General features: G+C 44.9%; 1 protein-coding gene across 1 annotated transcript in view; it reads right to left on the reverse strand.

Annotated features, from left to right (window-relative positions):
* Positions 1-2,614: 2,614 nt before the first annotated feature.
* TMEM40 (transmembrane protein 40) overlaps positions 2,615-21,636 on the reverse strand; it is a 41,003-nt gene continuing 21,981 nt past the window's right edge. The window contains exons 2-11 of the mRNA XM_023728242.1: positions 21,300-21,380; positions 20,540-20,674; positions 12,075-12,128; positions 9,935-9,970; positions 9,284-9,316; positions 8,871-8,918; positions 4,575-4,646; positions 4,119-4,193; positions 3,565-3,627; positions 2,615-2,759 (exon numbers count right to left, since the gene is read on the reverse strand). Coding sequence (XP_023584010.1) covers positions 2,740-2,759; positions 3,565-3,627; positions 4,119-4,193; positions 4,575-4,646; positions 8,871-8,918; positions 9,284-9,316; positions 9,935-9,970; positions 12,075-12,128; positions 20,540-20,666 — 528 coding nt within the window. The 5' untranslated portion in view covers positions 20,667-20,674; positions 21,300-21,380 and the 3' untranslated portion in view covers positions 2,615-2,739. The remainder of the gene's footprint in view (positions 2,760-3,564; positions 3,628-4,118; positions 4,194-4,574; positions 4,647-8,870; positions 8,919-9,283; positions 9,317-9,934; positions 9,971-12,074; positions 12,129-20,539; positions 20,675-21,299; positions 21,381-21,636) is intronic.

Below are 21,636 nucleotides of genomic sequence, written 5' to 3' on the forward strand. Positions count from 1 at the left end.
AGCTATGACACTAAAAACACAAACAAACAAAAAAAACCCATAAATTGGACTTTATCAAAATTAAAAACTTTTGTGCTTCAAAGGATACCATCAAGAAAGTGAAAAAACAACCCACAGAATCAGAGAAAATAATGCAAATCATGAATCTGGTAAGGGGCTTATATCTAGAATATATAAAGAACTCTTAACAACAAAACAACCCAACTTAAAAAATGGGGAAAGGATCTAAACAGGCATTTCTCCAAAGAAGATATATGAACGGCCACTAAGCTCACGAAGACGTTCAACATCATTAGGCGTCAGGGCTTCCGAATAAGGCTGTGCAGGTTGTTTTTACGGCACAAGGAGGCCCAGCCAGGGGATGGGTAGGGACTGAAACCAGCCCTAATTTCACAGCTAAGCCAAGCACCTTCTTCGGGCCTGTGACTCACCTCCAAGAGGAGTCTGAAGTAATTCACCTTTTGCGAGGGCTCCTCCTTTTTAAAAGCACACAATGAGGTCCTAGGGTTCCTGTTTCTTTCCTTCCCAGTCCATGCCTCCGTTCACCAAGGCCTGCAGGTTTGTCTGTCTCATTTCCCCCTGTGGCATAGAGCTCACTGGACTCCGCTTCTCCCTAGGAGGTCCAGCAGAGACACGACAACTGACTGGCCCACGGAGAAGAGGAGCCTCTAGTCAGACCTGGTGCCCCAGGCTTTGATGTTAGCGCTGCACCAAGAGCTGAGTGTTGACGAAATGCAACACACAACAGCAGGAACTCAAGAACTCTTTACTCTTCCGAGGGAATTCCTAAAGCATCATTCAGAACGTTGTCTTAGAACAAGAGTAAAACATTCTTGTACGAGTTGCTTTGGGAGGTAATAAGCCCTTTGTCACTAGACGTGTGAGAGCTGAGGTTGGAAAACCCCAGAAATAAGACAACGTAAAAGTTCTTAGGAATTCTCTAGTCTCACGGTTTCCAAAAGATAAATTTTTCACCAGACCACAGTGATTTGAGCAAAATACGGACACGTAGTAAGATTTTCATAAGACTAATTTATTCAATTTTCAACTCCATTTTGTTTCTGATCTAATTTTTCTACCTTTTCTTGGTGCAAAAGTGATCTTTCTTTTATAAAATGGGGCTGATAGTAGGAGATGTTTGTTGTTGTTTCTATTGTCCTCAGTGGTAGCCCTCATGTTGTGGGGGTCCCTTCCTTAACTTAAAAAAATTCTATAGGTCTCGAGCAGTTCTATTGTGTCCTGTAGGGTTGCTATGAGGCGGAGTCGACTCAATGGCAATGGGTTTGGTTTTTTTGGTTTTGGGAACCATTGGTCCACTCTAGCTCCCTCAGGGATGGACGCTATGCCTGGGGTGGGGGACTGGACTAGCAAAGCTCTATAAGGCAGCTTGGTATAAGGTGAACTCAGGCTTGGATTCAATTGCAGCTCTGCCATTTACTTGCTGTGTGAACTTGAGCACGTTACTAAGAGTCTCTTTGAGCCTCTGTTTCCCCATCTGTAAATCGGGGATGATCCCACATCTCAAGCCCGCTGTGAGAATTAAATCAGATAACATATGTGAAAGTGCCTGGGCCACCGTACACACTTGAGAAAGCATCCTCCAAGCGTCTATGAGCTCAAGGAAGTCCCTCATTTTTCTCTTCTGCTGGTTGAAGAGTTTTCATTTCTTTAATCATTTTTTATACTCCCACTCTGGTCTTGTCTTCTGTGTGTTCTCTAGCTTGTCCTTGTCCCTCTTGATATGTAAGTCTAGAACTGAACACATGCTATAGGTGTGGCTTGGGCAGTGCAAGGAGGACCTACTATCACCTCCTTCAATCTAGACTCTATAACTCTATTAATGCAACCCAAATGTGCAATGGGTTTTGTTTTGCGCCCTTATATCAGTCTTGGTATTTGTTGAGCTAAGAATACCTATCAGCCCAGATCTCTTTCACAGGAATGTTTGGAAAGCCCTGTCTTCGATTCTGAACCTGTGCAACTGAAATCTTAGACCTAAAGTGAAGGGCTTTACATTTATCCTCTTTTATACTTTATCCAGTAGGACAAAGTGTCCTCCCTGACTAGATGGGGTCAATGTGTCCTCATGCTCAAGAAACTCAAAGGAATATTTAGCTGACCCTCTTTAGTCCAGGGAAGAGAATGTTTATTTGAATCTTGATGGAGTTTAGGCAGTGAAGCTGGTGCTGGGTGGCGGGGCTGAGGGAAGATGCCTGGATGTTGTGACTCTAGTCTGCAACACCTCACCTGCATCAGGGTCACCCGGGGGGCCTGGCCTGGTGACTCCATGTCTCAGGGCAGTGGACTGTCTGTCTGTCCTGGGATGGCTGTATAGGACCTAAAGCCCACAGAGATGGACTGGGGATTTGAGAGAAACCATGAGCCCAGACAGATTACAGCTTGCAGGGCCTAGGGGTCTCCTACTGTCTCCAGAAAGAAGGGACATCCCAGAGTCCTCCTGCTAATCCAGATACTGGGAAGGGCTCAGGCACCGCCACCCCCCTTCTGCCTTCCCTCCAGACCGCTGGGTTACAGGCCAACACTGCCCAAATGATGTCCCAGCCCCAGGCCAGAGCCAACGTTAACACCACTTAGTAGGAAAAGCACTCTCTTTATTGCTATAGCTTGTCCTGCCCGCACGGCTCCCATATATTGCTCCATTGCTCCGTCCTCGTGGGCTCAGGTGATGCAGTGGCGATCAGACTGGGGCCTGGTCCAGCTGCCTGCCCAGCACTGGCCTCAGTCAGTCCTCCTAAACCCTGGAAGGCAAAGCCGAAGGATGGCATAGGATTCTGAAGGGAGCCAGGCCTCGGTCCCACACTCCCAGATGCCCAAACACCCGCTCACAGTTGGAATGATACAGCCAGTCCAGAGGCCCTGGGTCTCCATGGCCCACAGCCATTATAGCTATTTTCCCCTTTACTAATTAAATGGGTTTAAGGAGACAGAGGGAGTTGGCTTGATGACTTGGTGACATACAGGTATTGCCTCAGCACAGAGACACGCAGCCACCTGGGCTTTCTGTTTTGAGGCACGGTGGTGGGCACCGTGCTACAGGTCAAGAAAGAGGATCTACTTTTGCCCAGCTCAGCTACTCTAGCTGTGTTACCCTGGGCAAGTCACTCACCTCTTTGAGTTTCTGTTTCCTCATTAGGTAAGTATAAGCAAACTATAGCCATCTCCCCAGTTGCTATTAGGCAAATAAAATCACGGAGAAAATAGTGTTTGGAAACGTGTAAAGTATGAGAGAATGAGGAATAGTCAGACTCTCATCATTTCTACACCGTGTCTCACAGTTAAGGACTTTTGCATCCCTTCCTCATTTGATGTTCACAACACCCTTATGCAGTAGGTATTATTACACCCGTTTTCCAGTTGAAGAAACTGAGCCTGGAGGAAGCTACAGGGCCTATCCAGGTCAGAGAACTGGTAAATTGGCCGAGGCAAGACTTGAATGCAGGGCCCTAACTCCAGACCTTGTGCTCTTTCCTGCTAAGCCTCGTTCAAAACAGAAGACTCTGATAGGGAGAGAAAGAGTGAACACAGGAAAAATTTTCAAGTTACCCAACAGCTTGAACTTCTGAAGGAGGGGGATGAAGCCTTGCAGGACATCGTGGATCCGGTACACTGTTCAAAGACAAAAGAGAAAGGGGAGTTGAGGTTTGTGCCCCTCAAGTGATATGGGGCCAGATGCTTCCACTTGCCCACCCTGGACAAAAGCCTAACCCACACAAACAAAGCTCTAATGGTGGAATTTCAGGCAGCAGGTTGAGCTTAGATAATAGCGATAGTTATTATTATTAAAAACAATGGACCATAATAACAATGTCAGGGAACACGGCTGAATTCAGCACCCAGTCCCATTAAATAGCTCATTTTAGGCATCTGGCTCATTCTGTTTGCCACTTTAAACTGTTTGTGTTGCATTTTTATGGAGCTGCCTAATTTTTCCACTGGGTTTGGCCAATTATCTCACATTGACCTTGGAAGTGGTCAGAAAGAAAACATGAGCATAATGACATTTAAAAAAATGTTTAGGTCATGACCACTCTCTGGTCCCTGGCAAGCACCCTGACCAGTCCAGCCACCCCGGCCAAGACGCTGTGGGTAGGTCTTACGCAGCCCAAAGTAGATGCCAATGGTCTCCAGGGAGGCAAAGGTGAGCAGGCTGACCCCAAAGGAAATAAACCAGTCTGGAAGGAAAGCCAGGGGAGAGGATGGTCAGCCAGCGGGTCTGCCTGCCCCTCCCCAATGCCACCCCTCACCCCGTGCTCCCAGCCCTCCTGGTACTGCTCCCTGCTCTCTGTGCCAGGTCCCCCATGCTGCGCCTCTCTCACTTCCCATTTCCCCATGCCATCTTTCCCCTGTGTCGCTGCCCGCCCCCTCCCCGTGCCACTCTCTCCCCCATGTCAGCCTTCTACCCCTGTCGCCCTGCTCCCCCTCCCCGCCTCTCCTCCCCCATGCCATCCCTGCCCCGGTGCAGCTGCTCCCCCTCCGTGCCACCTCCTCCCCCCGCCAAACCCCCCAGCCGGGCGCCTCTCCCCACTGTGGCACCCCCAGAACCCCCTGCTCACCTGCGTAGTAGTGATAACACACCAGCAAAGCCCCGATGGCAAAGCAGAGGAGGACGAAATGGAAAAACTCGTCTGTAAAAGCAGAGGCGAGGGATTACTATTTGTTTAGTTCTCTTTCTCAATTACAAAACGTATTCGGGTCTCTACTCAAATATAACTTTATTCAGGACGCTGCCCCTGATCCCCAAACCAAAATAGCAGCCAGGCCCCACCACTTTCCAGCCCTTATCTCACTTAATTATTTTCGTAACGCTTATCACCACACAACGTATTTTATTTTCGTTTCTGTGCTTATTTTCTGTCTTTCCCAGTGGGAGGCCACCTCCTCCGTGGGCGGGGATTTCAGCCTGTCTGCTCCTGTCCGGATGCCAGAGACTAGAGCAGGGCTGGCACTCAGGGATGCTCAATACTTTATTTGTGGAATGAATGTTAAACCCAACTGTAAAAAAATGCAAATGTGACCATTGTAAATTAGACGTCTCATGGTGCCAAGTCTCCCTCCCAATCTCACTCCTAAAAGTGAGAGGTGATTGGCAAAACCTTTCCAGGCATACTTACTTGAATTTTTGAATCAAAAAACGGGACCAATCTGTATACCTGCTGCTTTGCAGTTTGCTTTTTTCCTTTTGTTGACAGACTGGGTCATCTTTCCACCTCAGAGTACGGAGATTTGCCTTCTTCTTTGCCATGGTTGCCTACTCTTCTGTAGTATATAAATTTACCTAATTTATTTAACTGGTCTGCCACTGATGTGAGGGCAGTGGTGATTCAGTGGTAGAACTCTAGCCTTCCACGCAGGAGACCTGTGTTCGATTCCCAGCCAATGCACCTCAAGGGTAGTCACTACCCATCCGTCAGCAGGGTTTGTGTGTGGCTATGATGCTGAACAAGTTTCAGTGGAGCTTCTGGACTAAGACAGACTAGGAAGAAAGGCTTGGCAATCTACTTCTGAAAATCAGCCAATAACAACCCTATGGATCACAACAGTTTGATCCGCAACCGATCATGGGGATGGCCCAGGACCAAGCAGCATTTCATTCTGTTGTGCTTGGGGTCTCCTTGAGCCGGAGCTAAGCTGACAGCAGCTAATGACAACATCCATTTGTGTAACTGTTGTTGTTGTTGTTAGTTGCCCTCAAGCTGATTCCAACTCAGGGAGTCCCTGTGTGTTACAGAGTAGAACTGCTCCACAGGGCTTTCTTGGCTGCAATCTTTACGGAAGGGATTGCCATGGCTTTCTCCCTCTGGCTAGTTTCGAATCTCCAATCTTTAGGTGAGCAGACAAGCACTTAACTATTTGTGCCTCCAGGGCACCTGTTGTTGTGTGCCATCAAGTTGATTTCGATTCATAGCGATCCTATAGGACAGAGCAGAACCGTCCCATAGGGTTTCCTAGGCTGTGATCTTTAGGAGAGCAGATCTCTAGGTCTTTCTCCCACTGAGCTGCTGGTGGGTTCAAACTGCCAACCTTCTGGTTAGCAGCCAAGCACTTAACCATTGTGCCACCAGGGCTCCTTCCAGGGCACTAGAGGTGTCCAGTTTTTTCCCTGTTACCACTGAGGCTGCACAGACATCACTAGAAGTGAACTTCTGTGCACCTGTGTGCTATTTCTGGAGGCCCGATGCCTATAAGTGGAATTGCAGGCTTAGAAGAGTTCACATAGTTAACAGAGGTATGGGAAGGAGAGGAGAGGCAGGGCCTGTGCCTGGGGCAGGAATTAAGGGGCTGTCTTAAAGGAGGCCTCCCCACACTTAGCCAGGCACTGTGGAGGTCCTGGGGGGGAACACAACTTTCCTGCTTCCTTAGGGGCCAGTCAAGTGACTGTGATTAGAGGAGACGCAAAGAAGGTTGTAAAAAAAAGAAAACAGAGAGAGCATTTTAGAGAAGGCTCTCTGGAATAAGGCAGGCTCCCGTCTGCGGTATCGAGGCAGCTGGTAACGTGTCCAGGTTCGGTCCAGGTCAGCCACTTGATGTGCTGTGAGGCCTTGGACAAGTGTCCTAACTCCTCCGAGCCTCAGTGTTCTTGATAAAATGAGAAGAGCAATCTTTACGTCCCTGTGAGGATCGATGGGGATCTGGATGGGAAACTGCTTTGTTCCGACTTTGGTCACCCACCCGCCTCCACCTTTGTGATTTTTGCTGTCTCCTTGTACCACTGCTTACCATCTCACCGTTTTGTGTGAATCCAAGTACTGTCTGTAATATTGTTTACCTAACATTTTTCTTTAAACAGATTTCTTTTTTCTTAAATAAACTTTTTAAAAAGGAAACTTTATGTCACAATAGTAAATGGGAAACTAGGATCCCATGTCATAAAAACAAACACAATGAAAATAAAATAAGATGGTTAAGTTCTAGCCAGACCCTTTTGTCTAGAAGGCTCTGGAACACAGGAAAGTCTTGCTCTCTCTGCGTTCCAAAGGGAAATTAGGAAGGCTCAGGGCGGCATTAAAGGCACAGGGGCTCCAAACCAAGACTCTCCTCTAAGAAAGAGTGTGGAAAGGGGAGTTGCTTTCTTGCTTTGTGGTATGATGCCATGTCCTGAAACACCTTGGACGTGGCCTGCACTTCGGGAATCTCAGTTTTAGTGCAACGAACCTCGCTTTATAATCCAGGAAAGTTAATCAGCAAGCCCTGGTTTATCCAGCTGGACAGAAGCAGAATCAGTGGCTCAGACCTGGAAAGTGGGGTTTTTGCAACCATTTAAGATGTTTCTAGAACATCTTAATAAAAAACCTGGTCTCTTAAGAGAGTGAAAAGACAAGCCACAGACTGGGAGAAAATATCTGCAAAATACATATCTGATAAAGGACTTGTATCCAAGATACACAGAGAACTCAACAAGTAAGAAAGCAAACAACTCAGTTACAAGATCTGAACAGACACCTCACCAAAGAAGACAGACAGATGGCAAATAAATATAAGAAAAGATGCTCAACATCATGTGTCATTAGGGATTTGCAAATTAAAACAACAAGATACCACTATACGGCTATCAGAATGGATAAAATCTAAAACACTGACGTCAAGTGCTGTCAAGGATGTGGAGCAACAGGCATTCTCATTCATTGCTGGCGAGAATGCAAAATGGTACAGCCACTTTGGAAAACAATCTGGCAGTTTCTTACAAAACTATCCATAGGTTTACCATACAATCCAGCAATCATGCTCCTAGGTATTTACCCAAATGAATTGAAAACTTACGTCCGCACAAAAACCTGCACACAAATGTTTATAGCAGCTTTACTCATAATTGCCAAACATTGAAAGCAACCAAAATGTCCTTCTATAGGTGAATGGATAAACAAACTGGTACATCCATACAATGGAGGATTATTCAGCGATAAAAAATAAATGAGCTATCAAGCTAGAAAAGACAGAGGAACCTTAAATGCATTCTGCTGAGTGAAAGAAGCCGGTCTGAAAAGGCTACATATTCTTTGATTCCAACTATATGACATTCTGAAAAGGCAAAACTATAGAGACAGTGAAAAGATGACTAGTTGCCAGGGATTTGGGGAAGGGGAGGAGGGATGACTAGGTGGAGTACAGGGCATTTTCACAGCAGTGAAACTCTTCTTATGATACTGTAATGGTGCACACATGATACTATGTCAAAACCTATAGGACTGTACAACACAAAGAGGGAACCCTAATAGTTTACATTAGATGGTTAATACTAATGTGTCAATATTGGTTCATCAACTGTAACAAATGTACCACACGAAAGAGCGTCTAGAGGGGAGGGGGATAAATGGGAACTCTCTGTGCTTTCTGCACAATTTCACTGTAAATCTAAAATTGCTCTACATATAAAGTGTATTTGAAAACAAAAACAAACCGTCATCTCCCCCCACCCCGCATCTTTCCAGGCCTGGAGCAGAGGTGGTCCCTCCAGTTCTCCTGGCTCCTTCTCTAAGGTCTAGCCTAGTCTGGCCTCATGGCTCCCTCAGCCTGGCCCATTTCTAGTGCCCCCACCCCATCCTGCCACAAGGCCTGGAGGGCCTTCATCACCCTACTGACTGTGTGTAGCAGAGAGTGCACAGGAGCAGGGGTCAAGCTCAGGCCGTGCCTCTTACAAGCTGTAAGACCACTCCTCACTCTTGAGTCTGTTTCTATATCTGCAAAATGGGAATAACTGTGTGACGTTTTCCAGGTGGTTCTAAGCTGAGGAGTTGGCATGTGGGGCACATGACGGGGGTGGGATATATTGTTCTAGGCCACTAGCTGACTTTCTTCCCACAGAAATCTGCCCCAGACAGGCATAAGCAGCCTTGAAACACTAATTTCCTTACCATCTTTCTTGATATTCACTCTTCTTAACGGAGAGGCCTCCACTTCTCCTTAAGGACAAGAGACAGATAAGTGTTTAACCCTGATATAGGAAGAGTAGCTTCTCTTCCCTGGCTCACTGAGAATTGACCTCCTGGGTTCTTCTTCCTGGGTCAGAGGGTACTCGCTACAGGGCCAGTCAAAGTAAAACTATAAAGGTGGGGTTGGCTGTCCCTGGGGTCCCCACCAACGCCCTCTTCCCTCACAGACCTGAGCCTGGAGGTCCCTATCCTGAATCACGGTACCCCCTGTCTGGTGACCACATCCCTGCTGCACAGACCCACCCTCTCAGGCTGTCTGTTGCCTTCCCTATCCCACACCCACCCCCTGGAATCCAGGCTGCCTTCTACTCTTTTCTTTGAGTTTGCGTATTTACCACTTGCAGGGTCAGAGCCTCTCTGCCGGAGTCCTGAAAATTAGAAACACAATATTAGAGCCCAGATCAGCTTGGGGTCCTTAACAGCGGCCTTTCTTCTGGGAGACGCCACAGGCAACCTATGAAAAGGCCCCGCTTGAATCTTCCAGCCCCCCCCCACCAGGGATCTTTCTCTCCAAGCATCACTGGTTGTAATCCCCTTGCCTCCTACCTGGACCTCCTTTCTAATCTCCAGGGGCTCCTGCCTCATGCTGAGTCCAGGCCAGACCCCCCCAAAAAACGCAAACCAAACCAGTTGCCATCAAGTGAATTTCGACTCATGGTGACCCCACGTGTGCAGAATAGAACTCTTCCATAGGGTTTTCAATGGCTGTGATCTTTTGGAAGCAGATCTCCAGGCCTTCCTTCCGAGGTGCCTCTGGTGGGTCCGAACCACCAACCTTTCAGCTAGTGGTCGAGCGCTTAACTATTTGTGCCATCCAGGGACTCCAGGGCCAGAGCCCCAGGCCCCTCTTATACCTGCTGTTACTTGGAAGTTCCTGTCTCCCACAGTTCATATATTGACAGAGGCTGGCCCTCGAAGGGGAGAGAGGTAACACCCAGGCCTTTCCACTAGCACCAACAACCCCTCTCCCCTAACTGGACACTCACCTGACTCCCCCGAGGGCACCATCTCTCCAGGCACATCTGCACAGAAGGAAGAGCAGTGGTAACCATCATCAGCTGGGTGGGGAGAAGTTACTCTGAGGGGAACCTCTCTCACAGGTTGACCTGGAGTATGTTGAATGGGGACAGGAGCAAACTGGGGAGGGCATTGTTCCATTTAAAGGGGAAGCTACCTCCCAGACAGCTTTCAGCTGTCTGTCCAGTGTGACAAGTCTTCCAATTTTCCACGAGAAGCGAAAATCCAAGTTTTTATGTGAAACCTCCTAATCTTTAAAAAAACGTTGGCAACTATCACATTTCATTAGATCAAAGATGCCATCATTTGCAAGACCTGACATTATTTTATGTACTATGAGTAAGAAAACCCCTGCCAATTATACCTGCAAGTTGCCACTAATGGTAATTTAAAGATATTTGTAATTTTAAGATGTATCTTGATTTCAGAGATGTTCAAATGTGAAAAAATGTGAGCTGTAGAATTGATTAAATACATTAACTTAAAAAAAACACTGTGAGCCAAGTAAAACACATCTGCACACAGATAGGCTTCAGTCTGTGACCTCTTTCTGTTCTGTGCCCCAGCAGATGCAAGTGCTGATACCTGATCACGTGAACTCCAGCCCCGCCCTGGCCCTGAGTGGTGGGAGCCAAGCTGGGTTGCATACTAGGAGCCTTGCCCTGAGCGGAGCCTGGATTAGTCTGTGGGTTGAGCCCCTTGTCTGGGCTGCCTGGGAGTGAGCGGCTCTGAGCTGCAGCCTCCCCATCAATCTGGTCTGGGGTATGACTTTCCCACCTCATCCACCAGCAGCTCTGCCTGTTCTAGTTCCCTGGTGACCCCTCTCCTAGTTCTGTCACCTTCTTACCCTCAAGAGCAGGCAGGACCCCTCATGATGACCACCCCCAAGAGTCCCAGTCCCATTATACTTCCTGTCCTTCAGGTCAGCCCCAGGACACAGACACCAGAAGGGGACACTCAGCACATGGCTGTAAGCACGCCACACACTGCACACTGTAGCACCATGTGCAAAATGACCAAATAGTGGTCAGTTCCAAAGGTGCAGAGAACACACCCAGAACAGCATGAAATGGGACTTAAAAATATAATTTACTAAATACCTCCAATGTCTTGGGGGAAGTAATTTACAAGTAAGTAATTATACTTACATTTTCTATGGTGAATATGAATTACTTACATTATGAGAAAAAAATAAATCTGTGTCAACATTACAGTTCCTCTCTTTTTTTATATACCAGTGAAAACTTTCTTAAACTACTTGAGTAGTTAAAAATATTTTTCTAAACCAAAACCAAAACAAAAAAACACCCAAATCAGAAAATTCATATAAGCAAATAAAATAATAAATCTATTACCCACAGTATTACCACCTGGAGGCAACCCACTGGTTGTATTTTTATGCATAACATGTGAGTCATTTTTCTTCGAATATAGATATATGTATAAAAATATATATGTATTTTTTTTCTGTCATTTTTCTTGGGTTATTACCAGGTGTGAGAAGACTAAGTAGATTTTGGAAAGGTTGGATTAAATAAAGTTAAATAGGCTTCTCTTTTAATCTGGCAGTGTGTATTTGTCAGGCTGTTTTGCAAACTGGCTTACTCCCTGCAAACTCCCCCATTTCATCATAGTTCTACCAAGCAAAGTGCCATAATATTTATACTGCTTCACTATAATAATGATGGCACTTGGAAACAATTATTCCATAAAATGAGTTTTGCAGAGATCAGATCCTGAATTTCCCCTAGCATGTATAAACTGCTTAGTATTCCAAGAGAGTATGCACTGATTATGTCCTTTTTTGCTGGTTGGGTAGCTGACACCTGGAAAGACTAGGTAACTGATCAAGGTCACCCCACAAGTCACCGTTACAGCTTGGAAGAGGTTGCAAGATTTCCCTGAGACATCACCATGGTAGAAAAGGCTTGCGTCTCCATCCCCATCAGCCAATGTTATAACACTAACTTTGTCACATGTCTTATATTTGCCTAGTACTTTTCAGTTTATAGGATATCCTTATGACCTTATTTCCACTCCAAAAAGTCCTAAACCCGCATGTCCTTGGTCTAATTCTGTTTTCTCTAAAGCCACTGAGCAACTGATTACCTTCATAGAGTTGAAGCTCATCCTTCGAAATGTCAGGCTTTCCATGCTCGGCACCTAGTAGAGACATAAACCCCTTTAGTCAGCACCCCCCAGTCACAGTGACCCAGGGCAGCCTCAATGTCCCACACGTCTGAAGCCTTAAAAGGTAACACAGGCCCTCTGCATGGGGGTGGGGGAGGTGGAGTGAGGCGTCTTCAAGAGGCAAGACAGCCCTACAAGTGCTTTCGTTTTACATTGACTCCCTCTAGAGCCCCCAGAGGTAAAAGTCTTCAGTTTACTTAGAATTGGGACCTGAGAGGGCCTGGGCCTTATTCAAAGTCAGTAATAATAGTTGCCATTTATTGAGTACTCATAATGTACCAACCCTGTACTAAAACCAAAAAACCAAACCAATTGCCGTCCAGTTGATTCCAACTCATAGTGACGCTGTACTAAATAATTTACGTTTAATATTTCATTTGATCCTCACGGAAATCCTATGAACAAGGTATCACTACCACTCCCTGTCCATTTTACATATAAGGAAACTGAAGCTCAAAAACTTAAATTATACTCCCAAGGTCACACAGCCTGTAAGTGGTAATTCCAAGATTCAAACCCAGGTCTATCTCCAAAGCCTACATTGAACTCAACTCCAGCTTCATGGAAGCATTTATTAAGCATCTCATGTGTGCCAAGGTCTGTACTAGACATTAAAAAAAAAAAAAAAGCCCATTGCAGTCCCGTCTATTCCAACTCATGGCAATTCCACGTTGCAGAGTAAGTTGTGCTCAATAGGGTGCAGAGAAAAAAAAATCACCTTCTTCTGATTATAAAATAAAATACGCTAATGTAAGCTATAGACTTTAGTCAATAATAATTGATAAATAATAATTTAGTTAGTAATAATAATTGGTTCATAAACTGTAACAAATGTAGCAGAGAAAGGCAAAATGTTAACAGAAGAAACAGTATGTGCGGTGGGGGGAGGTAAATGGGAAACCTTTCTACTTTCTGCACAATTTTTCTGTAAACCTAAAAGTGCTCTAAGAAACAAGTCTGTTAAATATAAAATAAAATGTGCTTATTATAAAATATTTATAGTATAGGAAAGTTCAAAAAAAGAAAGTACAGGTCATTCATAATTTCACCATCCAGAGAGAATCACTTTTGGATGCTTTCCCTTCTAGTTTTGTTTATAACCATGTATGTGTGGGTTTTTACAAAACATAAACGAGATTAAATTAATTCTGTAATTTGCTGTCTTTCTGTTTCACTTCACAGATGTGTGAAGAATGGAGCTATAACCTGGGTAGGCTGTTGCATCACGAGTCTAACTAATTCCTTGTCGTTGGACATTTAGGTTACTTCCTATTTCTGCCCTACTATAAACAACAAGGAAACCCTGGTAGCATAGTGGTTAAGAGTTCAGCTGCTAACCAAAATGGTCAGCAGTTCGAATCCACCGGCCACTCCTTGGAAACCCTATTGGGGCAGTTCTACTCTGTCCTATAGCGTCCCTATGAGTCGGAATTGACTCGACGGCAATGGGTTGGTTGGTTTGTTTCAATAAACAATAATGTGAGGGAACATCTTCACATAGACGTGCTCTGTCCTACTGAGGAACTCAGCGGTGAGCTGATTGAGCAAAAGAGAAATGGTCAGGCCTATCCCCTACCAGGAGCCCTCATGGCATAGTGGTTAAGAGTTTGGCTGCTAACCAAAAAGTCAGCAATTTGAATCTACCAGCTGCTCCTTGGAAACCCTATAGGGCAGTTCTACTCTATCCTGTAGGGTTGCTATGAGTTGGAATTCACTCAACGGCAATGGGTTTTTTGTTTGTTTGTTTGTTTTTTTATCCCCTACCAGGTGAGCTGTTCCTGTGGGATTGTCCTGCCCCTGGGCTCTGTCGACGTTTTCTGGTTACTCTGGGGTGCTGGTCCTCGTCACGGCTTTCTTCAGGGAACAAACACAAGCTGTAGGAGAACCTCAGCCTGGAACGAGCTGGGAATATGTTCGTTCTGACCAGTGCATCTCAGCATTTAGTTCAGGTGAGGGGTGTGGTTTGGAGGAAAGAGCTCTGCGAGGGGGTGGTGCTAGGGTAGGAGACCTGCCACTGTGTGACAAATCACGAAATATTTTTGTTGGCTTTTGTCTACTTAATATTTCTGTTGGTGTCTTGTCTACTTCATAATGCTTTCATGAAGATAAGACAAGGTGATATAAAAAAAAAAAAAAAACAGCTGCCATCAAGTCAATTCTGGCTCGTGGCGACCCCTGGTGTTGCAGAGTAGAACTGTGCTCCATAGGGTTTTCAAGGCTGTCACCTTTCAGAAGCAGATCACTAGGCCTTTCTTATGAGGCACCTCTGGGTGGACTAGAACCTCCAGCCTTTCAGTTAGTAGCTGGGAGCTTAACCATTTGTGCCACTCAAGGACCCCAAGGTCGTATAAGGTATCATATTACTGAGGTTTAAAGTTAAGCTGAGGTTACATCTCCTGTAGAAAGCCTTTTCCAACTGTCCCAACTCACAATGATCTTGCCCCCTCCTCTGGGGTTTCTACAGGATAACTGGCTGTGCTTAACACACTGGGCTTAAGGGTCAGAGGCCCTCGGATGCTCATCTCTCTAACTATCTTGAGTACCTGAAGGACAAGGCCTGAGTCCTCTACTCTTCCAAGGGTGCCCAGCCTTGAGGGAGCTTGATAAAGTCCTGAACAATTACCGGGTCTTTTACACTCTTGGGCCAGTCAGCATTCCGGGCCCAGGAGTTTCTGGCCCCAGGTCCAGAGGATGCCCTTTCCACAAGATGGCCAAGATGGCCCCAGCAGGGCTGGGCTGTCCCTCGGTTTGCTTGGGGACCTCCTGGTCAACCATGGATAATTTTTACAAATCCAGAAAATCAAGTTGACTGTGGTTAAAAATCAGGGCATATGCGATCTCAACTAGATACAAGGCAGTATCAGGAAGGACACCAAAATGACAACAGTGGTATTTATCTCTAGGAGATAAGATTTTGAGTCACTTCTATATCCTTCTCTTCTATGTTTTACAGTCAATAATAAAAACGAAAAAGAAAAAAAGACATTTTCATTACTACAAAGATAATACCTGTTGCAAAAAATCAAACAGCACGGAAAATAAATAAAGCAAAAATCCCCCAAACTCCATCAGCCTGGGACAATCTCCATCAATGTATGAATGAACGTTATTTTAGCTTTCTCTACAACAGACTCATAACATATAATTTATATAAAAGGTATTATATGTGCTGTTTAAAATGAGGGCAATTTTTGTAAATGCTCTCTAACCCAACTTTTGAAAAAATTAACTACGGGCAGAAAACCAAAACAAAAAAACCAAACCGGTTGTCGTTGAGTTGATTCTGATTCATGGTAACCCTAAGATAGAATAGAACTGCCCCCATAGGGTTTCCAAGGAACAGCTGGTGGATTTGAACTGCTGACCTTTTGGTTAACAGCAGAGTTCTTAACCACTGTGCTACCACAGCTCAATGGGCAGAAGGACTCATTATTTGTTACTAGTGTCCCCAGTTTATTGAATACATGTAGGGGATACACTAATATGTTTTTGGTGGTTATCTCTAGGTAATGGATTAAAGGTGATTTTTTTCTTTCTACTTCTCTGTCGTAGCCATTGAAAACCCTACTCTGAAACACAGGGGGTGGCCATGAGTTGGAATTGACTTGATGGCAACAGATTTTTTTAAATATATGCCTTATATTTCCTACAAGGAGCCTGGGTGGTACAAGCTGTTTGCAATTGGCTGCTCATCTACAGGTTGGCAGTTTGAACCTACCTAGCAGCTCCAAGGAAGAAACGCCTGGTGATCTGTTTCCGTAAAGACTGTTGTTGTTGTTAGTTGCCAACGAGTCAATGCCAACTCATGGCAACCCCATGTGTGCAGAGTAAAACTGCTCCATTGAGTTTTCAAGGCTGTGACCTTTAGGAAGCAGAGATCACCAGGCCTGTCTTCCAAGGTGCCTCTGGGTTTACAGCCAAGTATACCCTGTGGAGCACAGTTCTACTATGCAACACATGGAGTCACTATGGGTAGAAATCAGTTCAACTGCAAAAGGTTTATATATATATATATATATATATTTTTTTTTTTTTTTCCTACAATGTGCCTACATATAACCCACTGCTGTGGAGTCGATTCTGACTCATAGTGACCCCATAGGGTTTCCAAGGCTGTAAATCTCTATGGGAGCCGACTGCCACATCTTTCTCCTGAGGAGCCACTGGTGGTTTTGAACGGCTGACCTTTTGGTTAGCAGTCAAGCACTTTAACTACTGCGCCACCAGCGCTCCTTATGTGCCTATGTATAATCTTTTACAATTGAAAAAACCAATAAAACTTAATTTAAAAATAACAGGATACCTTAAAACCACAAAGATATGTAAGGAGGGAGTGGCTGGATTCCAGACTATGAGTTGGGGTCCTGTGTGTGGAGGCAGGCTGGGGGCTTCAGAGTGGGGCCCCCAGGTTCAGGCCTTTAGAGCTAGGGATCACCATCAGCCTGGAGGAGGGATGGGTCTGATTCTAGCAGCAGACCAGCCAGAGTGGATTGGGGACCAGTATCCTGAATGTCACTCTGTCTCTGGGCTTCTAGGGCTCTCTGTTTTCCTATTTCCTCTAGGACTCTCTGGACTTCCCGTAGTGTGCACTTGGGGGAAATTACAGCCAGTCCCATGCCTGGGGCAGAGACCTCAGGGAAGGGGTTTAGGGCCAGCCACCACCCTTGAGGGAGAACATTTGTAGACGAGCTGCGCTTCCTGAGGGTCAACCAGATTCAGAAGACAGAACATCCCTTCCCACCCAGGGAGGAGAAACCCAGGGACAGGTCACAAACAGCCCCTCTGCTCCTGGGAGTTCTTCCAGAATTAAACCTTGTAGGTGGCACGGTTGTTTCTGTTTTGTTTTAAAATAAGTGCAGTGGTTTCCTTTCCAGTCCCGTGAGGAGAGTGGCTGCAAACCAACCTACAGTGCCCACTAACTACTCTCCCTCCTCTGCTGAAATAATCATTCATTCTGTGCCTTTCTGAGCCCTGGTGGACCAGTGGTTAAGAGCTTGGCTGCTAACCAAAAGGTCGGTAGTTCGAATCCACCAGCAGCTCCTTAGAAACCCTATGGGGCAGTTCTACTCTGAACTGTAGGGTTGCTATGAGTCAGAATTGACTCAATGGCAACAGATATCTGTGCCTTTCTGGTCTTTCTCCCTGAGCCTCACTCCTTGTTTGCAAAACGAGGACATTAAATTAAGACAGTGCTTTACAAGCGTTTTGTTATTAGCCATGGGAACCGTTTCATCAAATAAAACCTTAAGTCCAAGTCCACAATGTAAAACCGATCACAGTGAAGGAGCTCTGGTCACCGAGCCCACATTCCCTAGTCCCCCTGATTCCAGAAAGGCCTTCAGGGAATCCTAGGTTATTGAGCCCTTTTACAGCAGGTCAGTTGGCCTCTCTGTGCCTCAGTTTCCTCACCTGTAAAATGGGAATAATAGTAGTACCTTCCTCAGTGGGTTGCCATGAGAATTAAACGAGTTATTACATGTACAGTGCTTGGAACAGTACCTGGCACATAGTAAGTGCTCAATAAATACTAGCTATGATGTTGTTGATGATGATGATGCTATAAATTCAGCCCCGTATTTTGAATTAAAAGAATAAAAATTAAAGAATATTCTACTGTTTTTTTGGAGAATAATGTGGTAATTTGTAATCAAGACCCTATTAGGGGCACTCGTTCCTCTAAACCCACTAAAGTACTTGTGGGAAATTTATACTAAGGATATGATTTGTACAAAAAGTAAAAGCTTTTGCACATTTTATGAGAATCTCATTTGATAAGAACCATAAAATGGGGAGGGAGGGAGGAAATCTTAATAATAATAGTTATTTTTAGAGCTTTTACTATGTCGTAGTTTCTGTTCTAAGACATCATATGTATGAAAAATTCATCCTCACAATAATCCTATGCAGTAATAACACTTGTGATCATCCCCATTTGAGACATGAGGACACTGAGGCACAGAAAGGTTAAGCAATTTATCCTTGGACACACAGCTAGCTAGCAGCAAAGATAAATTTGAACCTAGGCAGTCGGCTTGACTGAATCTATGTATTGACCACAGCACTAGTGTGTCCCTATAAACCTAAATGTTAGGATAGAAGAGATGCTGCTACTTGAGGGCTATTCAGCAAACATTAAAAACAGCTACAAGGATATTACAGAATAATGACAAAATGCTTATGGTAAGATATAAAACTTTTTAAGCAGAGGACAAAATTGTCTATATGATCAGATTGCAACTGTGTACAAATTATATGTACAGTAGATAGGCTCTAGAAAGGAATGAGCAAAAAAATTGAAGCATCAAGGCAGGGGATTATGGGGAATTGTTTTTGCATGTAAATTTTTGGAATGATATTGTGATAGCTATATATATAAACCCTGGTTGTGCAATGGTTAAGCGCTTGGCTACTAAGGGAAAGGTTGATGGTTCTAACCCACTCAGCGGTTCCACAGGAGAAAGAACTGGCAATCTCCTCTGTAAGGATTACAGCCTAGAAAACCCTATGTGGGCAGTTCTACTCTGTCATATGGGGTGGCTACTAGTCAGAATTGACTCAACAGCACCTAACGACAACTATATAAATACATATATATATTTGCAATACCTAGACCACAGTTTTTTGTTTTGTTTTTGTGCTCTTTTTTTTAAAATAACATTTTATTGTATTTTTGGTGGAAGTTTGCACAGCAAGTTAGGTTCCCCTTTGATAATATCCATACAGATTGTTCAGTGACATTAAACCAAACCTGTTGGTTTCAAGTCGATTCCGACTAACAGCAACCCTATAGGACAGAGTAGAACTGCCCCACACGGTTTCCAAAGCTGTAATTTTTTTTTAAATTGTACTTTAGATGAAAGTTTACAGAACAAACTAGCTTCTCATTAAACAGTTAGTACATATATTGTTTTGTGACATTTGGTTACCAACCCCACGACATGTCAACACTCTCCCTTCTCGACCTTGGGTTCCCTATTATCAGCTTTCCTGTTCCCTCCTGCCTTCTAGTCTTTGTCCCTGAGCTGTTGTGCCCCAATAGTCTCATTTTGTTTTATGGGCCTGTCTAGTCTTTGGCTGAACAGTGAACCTCAGGAGTGACTTCAATACTGAGCTAAAAGGGTGTCTGGGGGCCATATTCTCTGGGTTTCTCCAGTCTCTGTCAGACCAGTAAGTCTGGTCTTTTTTTGTGAGTTAAAATTTTGTTCTACATTTTTTCTCTAGCTCTGTCCGGGACCCGCTGTTGTGATCCCTGTCAGAGCAGCCAGTGGTGGTAGCTGGGCACCATCTAGATGTGCTGGACTCAGTCTGGTGGAGGCTGTGGTAGTTGTGGTCCATTAGTCCTTTGGACTAATCTTTCCCTTGTGTCTTTGGTTTTTTTCATTCTCGCTTGCTCCTGACAGGGTGAGACCAGTGGAGTATCTTAGATGGCCACTCACAAGCTGTTAAGACCCCAGACACTACTCACCAAAGTAGAATGTAGAACATTGTCTTTATAAACTGTGTTATGCCAATTGAGCTAGATGTTCCCTGAGACCATGGTCCCCACAGACCTAAGCCCACTAATTCGGTCTCTCAGGGAGTTTGGATGTGTCTATGGAGCTTCCATGACCTTGCCCCAAGGCTATAAATCTTTACAGAAGCAGACTGCCATATCTTTCTCCCGAGGAGCGGCTGGTGGGTTTGAACCTCTGACCTATCGATTAGCAGCCGAGCACTTAGCCACTGCACCATCAGGGTCCTACAGTGACATTAGTTACGTTTATCATAGTGTGCCAACATTCTCCTTAATTGTGTTCAGTTTATTCCCTTTCCAGTACTCTAGTTTCCCTGCCCCCTTATCTTCTCATCTTTGCTTTTGAGAAATTGTTGACATTTTGGTCTCATACTGATAGTTTTTTAAGTAGGGAACTGATCTTACAGGTAATAACCTTTTTTTGTGTGCCACGCTACTATTTTGCTAAAAGGTGATCTCAGGGGACAGGCTCAGTTCAAGGTTTAAAAAGTGTCTCAGGGCAACAGTCTCAGGGAGTCCTCTGTTCTCTACTGTTCCAGTTTGTCTGGTTTTGTTTTGTTTTGTTTTTAAATAAGAATTTGTGTTCTGCTCCATATTCTTCTCCCATTCTATCCAGGACCAACTCTTGTTGCCCTGTACACCGAGATGTTATTAGTGGTTACCAGGGGTGGGAGAGAGAGGGAAAGAGGGAATTATTGTTTAGGGAGCAGTGAGTTTCTGTTTATGGTGATGGAAAATTTGGCAACGATTATAGGCGACAGTTGTACAACATGATTAACGTGATTGATAAACTAAATTGCACACGTGAAAAATGTTGAATTGGCAAATGTCTTATATATATTTTTACAACAATAAAAAAATATTGCTATACCTGAGGAGGAGGATGAGGAGGATGAGGAGGAGGAAGAGGAGGAAGAGGAGGAGGAGGAAGACTTGGCTTTCTCATTTTGTTCTTGAGAAAAGAGTCCAGCCTTCCCGTCTTGCTCATGGAAGTCCATCTCTCTGTCTAGGAGGCACACATAGGTGAAGGCATGAGCAATTTCCACCCTTTCCACCCCAGCACCATCAAGGCCTGCCCTCTCCCCAGGCGCTGGCTTGGACTTGGGGAACCAGGAGAGACTGGGATCTTTGGGATACTCTTCCCAAACACCCAAGGCCAGTGGAAGGTGCAGGACACAAGGCTCTCAGACATCCCAGGGTCTTTAGGGAGGCCCAGGATGGAAATTTCTCTAAGCCTCCTGCTCTGTCCAGAGACCGCTATACTCTAGAATAGTTGCCAATTTAAGATGTCTCTGAAATTTACAAATGGAATCTGATCAAGCCCTAAACCTTCTCATGCCCCACTCTGGAGCCAGACAGGACCCTTCCCACCTTTTGGGAACTCTCCGTAGAACCAGCCCAGAGCCTTCCTGAGAGTTGGGAAGCAACTGAAAGCCCTCACAGCTTGGAACAGACTGAACTAAGCACGTGTGTGTGTGTTCATGCGTAAAATCACTACTTCCATGTAGATTTCAACTGTGACTTGAGCCATTGTGCCATGTGAGCTGAGCAACAACTTCTCCTGTCCCACCCACTGCTGGACTCCACCTCCCATTTGGCTTTGCCCAGAAGATGAGGGAAGGCAAACATACAGTCTAGATTTTCCGTTTCTCTGTGGAGTCGACTGTGGTCTCGAGTCTGGGAGGAAGATTCTCTAGTCTCCACAGTCTTTCCTGGAGGAATAATAATAATCAATAATTATAATAATAATAAGTAATTCATATCACTTTAGTTAATATCCTTAATATATAAAGAGCTTGGCAAATAAATAAGAAAAAGACCAAAAAAAAGTTGTCACTGAGTTGACTCTGACTCATAGTGACCCCATATGTGCAGAGTGGAACTGTACTCCATAGAGTTTTCAATGGCTGATTTTGGAGGAGTATCCCTGGTGGCACAGTGGTTAAGCATTCGGCTGCTAACCAAAAG

The sequence above is a fragment of the Trichechus manatus genome, unplaced genomic scaffold, assembly GCF_000243295.1.
Source record: "Trichechus manatus latirostris isolate Lorelei unplaced genomic scaffold, TriManLat1.0 scaffold00001, whole genome shotgun sequence".
In the NCBI taxonomy this organism is placed as follows: domain Eukaryota; kingdom Metazoa; phylum Chordata; class Mammalia; order Sirenia; family Trichechidae; genus Trichechus; species Trichechus manatus.